At 33.6% G+C, this 10,376-nt stretch overlaps 1 protein-coding gene across 1 annotated transcript in view; it reads left to right on the forward strand.

Annotated features, from left to right (window-relative positions):
• The window catches only part of LOC106879131 (uncharacterized), a 209,593-nt gene extending 199,942 nt beyond the window's left edge, over positions 1 to 9,651 (forward strand). Inside the window, exons 7-9 of the mRNA XM_014928571.2 lie at positions 2,320 to 2,485; positions 4,319 to 4,791; positions 7,807 to 9,651. Coding sequence (XP_014784057.1) covers positions 2,320 to 2,485; positions 4,319 to 4,791; positions 7,807 to 8,444 — 1,277 coding nt within the window. The 3' untranslated portion in view covers positions 8,445 to 9,651. The remainder of the gene's footprint in view (positions 1 to 2,319; positions 2,486 to 4,318; positions 4,792 to 7,806) is intronic.
• The last annotated feature ends 725 nt before the right edge of the window (positions 9,652 to 10,376 follow it).

Here is a 10,376-nt window from a genome sequence, read left to right on the forward strand (position 1 = left end):
ATATGTACATCTATACGCATATATATGCATAAGTGAGTACAAGACGTCACGAAACGTGTACAACAAAAATACGAAGCACGAGTACAGGAACATGAACTATTCTTTCGAACTACAAAAGGCACAAATGGGAAACAAAACAAACATAAAGAACGACCCTTCATCAGTTGTTGGCTGTTTTTCTAGTCTCGTATTTCGAGCATTTAACAACAATATATGCTTTCGATAAAACAGTTGCTCCCGCAAAACAAATTAAATAAAATTTGGGATTTTGCGGAGGCTCAAAATTGGTAACACAAACAGGACAGTGAAAACAAACAGGAAGGGCTGCTAAGCCTAAATCAGGTTGTGGTAGCGAACGTGTAAATCAAGCTAGGACAGGAGACAAACAAGAACACGTCTTCCTTGTTCCAGCTACAACGAAGAGAAAGAAAGAAAGATGGCCGATGGTCACGTGGAAGCCACGTGAGCAAGGGAGAAGATTGAGGGAGAGAGGTTGACATAGTAATAGGATAGAATAGTTGGAGAAGAGGAGGTAAAACAATAAGAGCGAGAAAAAAAGAGAAAAACGAAAGAGTAAAAAGATCGTATAGAGTGCGCATGAGAATTATTAAGATAAAACTTACTTGGAAGAGGATGCGTGGCGTTCAATCATATAATAATATAAATTATATATATATATATATAGCAATAAGAAAATGGAAGAGATCAAGAGGTGGTATTCATCAACTTTTAGACATTATATTACGTCTATTTAAAAACACACTTATAACAATATAACAATATACATACATGTATAACATACTATGCCTTACATATATAATATATAAAAATACCAGTAATTATTAAAATATAAAACGCAGAGCATAGAAAGTAGGATAGTATCTTACAGCTGTTTCAGTCAAGAGGCCTTAGTACCCTACTCTACTTCCATCCCTGCAGTAAACTGAAGTATTTGGTAGATAATACCAAAGTCAAGAGGCCTTAGTACCCCAATCTACTTCCAAATAGATAATACTAAATACTTCAGTTCACTGAAGGGATGGAAGTAGAGTAGGGTACTAAGGCCTCTTGGCTGAAACCTCTGTAAGATACTATCCTACTTTCTATGCTCTATGTTTTATATTTTAATAATTACTGGTATTTTTATATATTATATATGTAAAGCATAATATGTTATACATGTATGTATATTGTTATATTGTTATAAGTGTGTTTTTTTTTAAGATAAATAAATGGACATAATATAATGTCTAAAAGTTGATGAATACCACCTCTTGATCCCCTCCATTTTCTTATTGCTGTATAAATTAAGGGTAAAAAATTGTTTACCCTCACCCTTTTATTACATTCAGTAGTGTAATTGCCATGCAATGAAAAAACACTTGTGTATTAATAATTGGGTTTTCTACCAGCAGTAGATTGGATAGATATTATCCCTTAGTTGGTTGGATTTACAACCTCTAACTCTCTTGGAATTATATATATATATTGTAGGCGACGTAGATGCCACATATACATCATTAGTTGTCTAAGTATTATAAAATAAGCATCTACCCAGGTTGACTTTGCCTTTCATCCTTTCGGGGTCGATAGATTAAGTACCAGTGAAACAATGGAGTCGATGCAATTGACTATACCCATCCCAAAATTTCAGGCCTTGTGCCTATAATAGAAACCATTATAAAACAGGCGTAATGAATAAACTAATTTCAGCCAGTCAATTATGTCTCTGAAACAAGTCATGATAGAGTAACTTATCATATGATGTCTGAAACCAGATTTCAAAAAGTTTATACATTTTGATGCCAAAAAAATTATAGCTTTAATTTAAGTATCATAGGGTCAAATTTATCTTTTCGTAGTCAATAGATTCAGACATTTTGCTTGCAGACATTATAACATAAAATAATATAAAAAGAATTTATCGTAAAGCGGCGAGCTGGCAGAAACCTTAGCACGCCGGGCAAAAATATTTAGCGGTATTTCGTCTGTCTTTACGTTCTGAGTTCAAATTCCACCGAGGTCGAATTTTCCTTTCATCCTTTCGGGGGTCAATAAATTAAGTACCAGTTGCGTACTGGGCTCGATCTAATCGACTGGCCTCCTCCCCCAAAATTTCGAGCCTTGGGCCTAGAGTAGAAAAAGAAAAGAATGTAAATAGAATTTATCGTCTATATCGTGAATTACAACGAAGGAATCCAGTTCCCTAAACCACACATATATATATATATATATATTCAACCTGTAAGCATTGTACAGTGTATATATACATAGCTTTTGTGATTATTCTGTTGATGTGATTATTTTTGTTAAATACAGGTCTCGTGACGCCAATGATTGCAGAAAAAATCCTTGGAGAAGCCGGAGGCATCATGATTCTAACCATGGGGTCGATGGCTCTTATGTCCACAGGTTCCGGTGAAGTTATGGCAGTATCTTCTATTATCGTGTACGATATTTACCAAACTTACATTAAGCCATTCAGGTATTCTATTTAAGATTACTTTACTGCCCATCCTTTATATCATTATTTCTTTGATGTTTTCTAGAGCGGTTTGTTATTTAGTTATTTATGTAACTTCTTCATTGGTTAAGGCTCATAAATGAGATTTACACAACATACCACTCGATGTGTATACCTTTCGGCTTGTGTTGAGTTTGGAAATATGTGTATTTACATGCCGGCCAATTATTTGGTAGAAACAGTAGAGTGTTGGATATTTACTTTATAGTATTCAAATCTGCGGAAATCAACTTCAAGCTAGATCGCTCTGAACTCAATAAAATAATTGCCAGTGATATATTTGTAAACATTCAGTCATCTGAATTTTGCAAACCATCTTCTGCAAGTTTTTTCATTCATGCATTCTTTCTCATAAACTGAGTGTATGTTTCGAGTCGCTTCGGCTGCAAAGTTTCCTTTTTTGTACTCATAAAGCATTATGTGCCTCAAATGTTCTTTGGATACTTCCATGTTAGAAAGGGTTTTAATCAAAGAAATTTTAATGCTATTACTCTGTAAAATAATATTTAATTAATTTAAATGTACACAAATGCATAAAAATAATTTTTAATTCCATTAGATATTCTAAAATACTATTAAATTTCATTCAATTTTTAAAAAAAAGGAAAATCGGACAAAACTTATGGGATAATCTGATAGCAGTATAAAAGAAGCATCAATGCCATTGCCTCTTTTTTTTTCACATTTGTAAGCTGCACTCTTGTTAGTTCAAATTCAAGCCAGACAGGCTGGGCCATTTTAGAGTTAAATGTCATTCGTTTGAACACAGATCAGTGATGGTAACGAAGGTTTCATTACACCGTGTAACAAAATTTTATTTTTATTTTTTTATATTTTGTCTCTGGTCAATAAGTGTTATTTCCTACTTGCTTCTATTCTAGAAAACTAAAGAAATGACAACTATTCTCTTCAAATTTTGCTTGTGACCTGGACATCAATGTTTTGAAACTGACCTATTTTCCATTACATTTCAGACAGATTCAACTTTGAGTTGCTGAAGCAAAAATATCATAATAGCAAATATTCTGCTCAGTACCACAGATTTGCTTGTCAGTCGCTTGACCATAACCACTTGAGCATGTCCCTTAGTGGCTGACAATATGCACATCTCTGATCCTGAGCAGGAGTAGTGGGGGAGCATCATAGCCATGTGCTGAGAGGAATTCTTTAGGGTTTCAATAATTCGTGTTGCACAATGTTATCCCTTTGTAGCTCGGCAGTAAGCACCTTTAGGTAACAGCAGATTTAGATTGTAGCATGTTTGGATATCAGTAGGTTTAGATATATACATCTAAATATGATACGTTGGGAAAATTTTACACTTCTCAGTTGACACGATCTGAGATCTGATAGATCGATGCTGGTAAAGAACATAAAAATCAAGAATATTCCCTGCGAAACGTTATTGGCACCCCGACATCCCCATTAAGGTAATACTCTAGAGTATCAAAACCCCTTTCTCATCATATTATCGTCATCGTTATTCTCGTTATTTTCATCAACATCATCGATAAGTTTTCGATGAAACAAATTTGTTAAGCAGTTTTCATTACCTGCTGGAAAAGCTCATTTGCATTAATTTGAGAATTTCGTTGCGATACGAATAAATAAACATCACAATCATTCACACCACATCTGCTAAAAATTTAGTTTCGTCTTGAAAACATGTTTAATCCTATGGAAACTGAAAGAAGAAAGGCATAAGTAATCTTGATTAACAAAATTAACCAGATTGTGTTGAAGTATTATTGTAATGATCTAGTTTATTGATTAATATTAATTTCTTTCTTACAGGAGAAACCTTAAGAGGAACCAATGCGTTCTGTGTGGGAAGACCAAGGTGAAAATGGAAACAAACGGTGATCTGTGCGACCAAAACGGAAGTGGAAGTGGTGGCGGCGGAAGTAGTACAACAGCTCGGAATGACAATCTGACTTGTAAATGCTTAACAGTTTCTGCCTGTCCACGTTGTAAAGATGATCTGGAAGCACGTAATGCTCGGGCTAAGAAAGAACCAATTCGTTTTCGGTACCAATGCCCCACTCATGGTTCTTATCGCGAATATCAAGATGATTTAATAGCCTTCAAAAACTGGTGTATTGTATGGGTGACCATAAGCATCATACCTCTTGGTCTGATGGTGTTTATGTCTGGTATCAACCTTAACTGGATATTTTATGTTGGTGCTATTCTTACAATTCCTTACTTTCCTCCAGTACTTTTGTCAATCTTATGGGTGAAAGCCACTGGAAAAGGCCTCATAACTGGTAAGTATAATTGAAATTACAACAATAGCAATAATAATAATGAGGCAATGTACGTTTGAAGGAGATTTGCATGCTCAACATCAGTAGTTCATGTATAATAAAAGAGAGAAATAGATTTTTGTTCTAGAAAAACGAAACTAAATAATGTAGGGAATTTACAAATCACTAATTTTAGCATTACACATGTATAGTAAGAAGAAGAAGAAGAAGAAGAAGAAGAAGAAGAAGAAGAAGAAGAAGAAGAAGAAGAAGAAGAAGAAGAAGAAGAAGAAGAAGAAGAAGAAGAAGAAGAAGAAGGCTTTTCACTGAGTTGGTATTCAATGCTTGATCCTGGGCAGCGATGATTAGGCTTTCAGTCTTCTTCATGATGCATCCTGGTCTTTTAAGTTAGTTTCACGGTGGAACTGACCATGTAATTCCATTCTCTCTCGTTGGCTATTCGCGATTGGAATTCATTAGCACTCTCAAGTCCATTGCTGGTGTGTCCTTCTGTATTAGCAGCATTCTGTAGCAAGTCTTGTTTACTGTTTACCAAATACTCTGTCCTGTTTCTTCTTTCACTTCCGTATGTTAATCAGGCCACGTCCACTTTTACACTTCTTCATGTAGAGCCTGTGTATATTCGCCTTAGGGTGGAGGGCACTATGCATTGTGATTGTCTTTCGGGTAGTGCGGTCGAGTTGGTTAATCCCCGCTTGTGTCCATTTCAGAATGGGTACACTATAGCGAACTACAGATACAGCCCATGTGTTGATGGCATTCACAAGGTTCTTTGCGTTGAGTTTTGAATTTAAGAGAAGTTTGAGGTGCTTCAAATATGTAGTGGTGACCTTGTCTTTCATTTCTTTCTGCAAGCTCCAGGATTCCAATGTATTTGTGCCCATCATCATCCGTGTCTTCCATTCGCTCTCCGTTTGGCAATTCTATACCCCTACAATCTGCTCTTTTCCCCCGTTTCAAAGTGAGGACCGCGCTCTTTGAATACCGAATTTCATCTCTCTATCCTTGCCGCACATCTGCACAGTCTCAACCGGCCTCTCCATTTCAGGCTCTATTTCTGCGAACAGTTTTAAATAATCCATGAAGAGAACGTGGTTAAGACAAGGTCTATTCTTTCTCGTTGACTTTGAGTAAGACTACAGAAAGTGGGATCAAGGCTATAACAAATAACAAAAGTGAACAAAAATTTCCCTGGAAGATACCTTTTTTTATTGTTACCTCAGCTAAGTGCTGGTTGTTACAGAAAAGACATGTTTTCCGACTAGGCATGTTCTTTTTAATCAGTGCACACACGTTCTCGGCTATGTTCGAGTGTTTCCATAATCCACGAATGCGGCAACATCTCGTAAACCTTTTTATAATCTATCCAGCCATTTATAAAATGTTTATTAGTTAATCTAAATATTGTTTTGACTATGTTATTCTTAATTTGCATAGCAAAAGGGATGATTAACCAGACAGTGTCATTTTCCGTTGTTGAGTTTTTTGTTATGTGTATTGTTTCTGCTTTTATTTTTATTTCTATTATTATTATTATTATTATTATTATTATTATTATTAATATTATTATTATTATTATTATTATTATTATTATTATCATCATCATCATCATCATCATCATCATCATCATCATCATCATCATCATCATTATCATTATTATTATAATTATTGTTATTATTGTTATTATTATTATTATTATTATTATTATTATTATTATTATTATTATTATTGTTATTGTTATTGTTTTTATTATTATTTATGGGTCGTTTTTCATATTTCTAATACTTCTATTGTTATTTTTGTACTTATCCTTGGTACCGTTGCAGTTGTCAAAATTATTGGGGCTGGTAGTGGTTGCCTGATCTGGGCTTCTATAGTTATTGTGCTTCCGCTTACTCCAGTTTCCGCATTTACTGTTAGGATCTATAGATAAGCTATTTTCTTATTATCCTTATTATTGGCGCTATTATTTCTGTTATTAATATTATTATTATTATTATTATTATTTGCTTTAAATGCATTATTATAGTTATTAAATGCATTATTGTAGTTCATGGTATTAGTCCTATCCCTACTACCGTCTATAGTATTTCTGGGGGAGTATTTAATTTTTTCTATATATCCTGTATTTTTTAGTGCTATGTTATACCTATTCTTGTGTTTATTAAAGATCTCTTGATTAGAGGAGAGGTTTGAAATCCTTTTATTTATATTCTAAAGTAGGGCTCCTTTTATTTGCTTGGGATGGTTACTAGAATTATTTATATATCTTACAATAATTTATTTTTTTACGTTCTTTAAGATCATATCCCTTAGTCATATTGCTTTAGTTAACGCACTCACATACTCATTCATTTTTTACTTGTTTTTACTTGTCTTAATTTAATTTAATTTAATCTAGTTTGAATGTTATTTTGCTCTTCTACTTGCCCATAGTGGCCACGGTTTTATATTCATTAATTTATTTATTTACTTATTTATTTATCTGATTTGTTTTTGTGTTATTTGTTAACCATCAACGAACCGGAACTGCGTCATCCAAACGCAAGTTCATGAGAAATTAAGCATAAACAATGATATAATTTCTATATAGATATTTTAAGATTTTTACTAGTTTTTCAGTGAAATTTTAAGAAAATATTCTGGTTGTGAAAAACCAGTTTCTATGCTTTTTGTATGTTATGCTTTGTTTCTCGAAATTCTGCGGGTCCAGTATCTTAATATCTTAACGTGAAGGGATGTCACTTGTGGGTTCTGTGTATAAAAAAACTAGTTCAGGTCCAAATATTTTGACAACAGAAGAAAACTTTTCTTGTTAACCAGTGTTAACAGGTCACTTATTTTCTCCTCTATGTATGTAAGTGATCCAAACTAGTTAGGAAAGGAATATAGGTGACAAAAAAAAAGAAAACAACAAAAGACAAGTATTCAAATACCATTGCTTACGTTTAGTTACATCATATGCAATACTAATTCGTTGCTTTAACTCAAATTTTCTCTTTTGTCTATTTGCAGGAAGTATGATGGGATTATTATGTGGAACCATTGTCACATTAGGAGTAGCTTCTACTTACCCTGGAGGTCTTGGAAATTTCTTGATCAACACAGTTCAAGACAATGTCTTGTTGGCTGGCACAATAACAAGTTTTGCAGTCAGTTTGATCTTTTGCGTTGTAACATCGCTACTGACACATCAGATAGTTTCAAAAGAAGCCAAAGAAGCGGAATGGCAAAAATTGTTTAACATTGATAATCCTTTAAATCCTTGGGAACAAAACTACCGAGAAGAACTTGCTGGTATGGAATATAACGAAAGACCGACATCTCAGCAAATGAACCAGGCTTTCCGATCCGCCAAATTAATAGCTTATATAGGTGGAACTTCCTGTATTTTTATTTTCGCAGTAGTTATCCCAGGTATTATGGCGAGTTTTTCAGTGATGAATGAAACACAGTTTAAAATCTGGGTAAGTTTCACGCAAATGTGGGTTCTCGTAATGGCTGTCATAGTTATTTTTCTACCACCCTTTGAAGAGGTGTCAAGAATTATGCGACAGTACAAACTAAACAAGAGTATTTCAATGAAAGAAAATTTTATAGAAATGAAAGACAATTACTATCCGTTGGATGATCAGGGAGCTGCCAAAGTATAAAAGTTGGAAAATATATTAACGTAGTGTTACGAGCGACCACTAAATCTACAGGATGAAAACGCTCTATGAAACAACAAAGGGGGTAACGAACGAAAAGATATCTCACGGTAAAACCAGGACTTGAACAGAAAAATGCGAAGGCTGCGAAATATTAGCGGTAGATACAGAAAAATCTTCATCTAAACTTTTACACAACCAATCTTTCATAATTTATAGACATACTACGAGTACATTTTCGTGTTCTTGTTCATCAAGTTCGTATTTTCCATAAAATAACAATATTTGTTGTTTTGATTGGTAGCTAACTAAAACAGAAAATAAAATGTCAAAAAAAAAAAAAAATACAAAGAGGTAAAACAAAGGTATATTGGTGTTTAGTTTGAAAGTAATGACTGACATTGTAACAATCTCTAGTCTTGTTAAAATTGTCATTTGGATTCAGTCAAAAAGCAGCTGTATTGTAAATAGGAAAAGAAAACGTGTAAAAACGATGATATTGTCTGATGATTCTGAAGTAGTAATTTTAAATGCATGTCGAATTAGAAATACACGTTGAACGGATTCAGTAGATGCATTCAATTAATGTACTTTTTGTAGTCAGAAAGGAACAATTGCACACAAGCACAAAGGCAATGGATATAGCGCGCCGGCCGATGAACACATTGTGAAATGTAGACATCTGAAAGGATTATGCTGTATACATATGTAAAAGTTTCAGATATCATTTTCTCACCTGTTCAGTGTAATAAATAAAATGGTAAACATTTTCATTGCTACATCTAAATCTCAATTTCAATAAGCTGTCTATGCAAACCTTTGTAAACACATGAACACATACGTTTGTATTAGTAATGTATGAACATATACATTTGTATGTACATCATATAAAATATATGTTTGTATACGTAACATGTGGACGTATACGTTTGTGTGTGTAACATACTGGCATATGCGTTTCTATTTGTGACATATAAACATATACGTTTGTGTTTGAATATATACGTTTGTATGTGTAACATATGAACATATACGTTTAAACATGTACATTTGTGTACCTAACATATAAACATATACGTTTGTGTATGTAGAAGGTTAATGTAAACACATTTTGAGTGTATCTTGCTTTTATAGATGTAAACAATTAAAAGAAATATGTAAAATTTTAATTCGTTATTAAAAATATACATTTATGTAATCAATAAATAAATATTTTAGTCCTTTAACAGATTCAAACAATTACAGTTTAAAGATATTAACACATTTTTAAATGATTTGTAAATAGGAAAATCGTATGAAGTGGCACATGTGATGACAATACCTCATTGTAGAGTAAATTTATTACACATATTTTCTTAGATAGCGTCATGCCTCATTAAACATAACGCCATTCCCGGAGGTAAGACTCAGGTGAAGACGCTTAGTGGTGCGATTTCCCGTATGTTCGACTGATGCGACAGGAATGAGGTCAATTGTGGACTTCGGGTTGGCTTCACCCCACTACCCTTTTTGTGAGTTGATAACCTCTGATGAAGTGGAAATCTCTCTCTCTCTCTCTCTCTCTCTCTCTCTCTCTCTTTCTCTCTTCTGAGAGCTTGTGTTGACAGAATACTCTGTGCTAAAATCAGTCTCATTAAGCATCAGCATAGGATCGTTTGATTGCAGTGATATGTGAACTTGCCATCCGTATAATATATAGGGTAAATTAATAAAAATTCCAAATACCTACTTAATTTTCAACAACCTTGTCAGAAATCCATGCAAAAGAACCATTAATTTTTTTCTCTAATACATTAATGTTAGATATTAGCGGTTTCAGAACTTAATTCCCTGCTTCATCTAACAGGAAAAATCTGTCAGAATATCATCTGGTTCATATCCTTTTCTCGCCAAATACTTAAATCTACATTCGTTAAACATGCTATAATTTTATTC

The sequence above is a fragment of the Octopus bimaculoides genome, chromosome 7 (assembly GCF_001194135.2).
Source record: "Octopus bimaculoides isolate UCB-OBI-ISO-001 chromosome 7, ASM119413v2, whole genome shotgun sequence".
NCBI classification, from domain to species: Eukaryota; Metazoa; Mollusca; class Cephalopoda; order Octopoda; family Octopodidae; genus Octopus; species Octopus bimaculoides.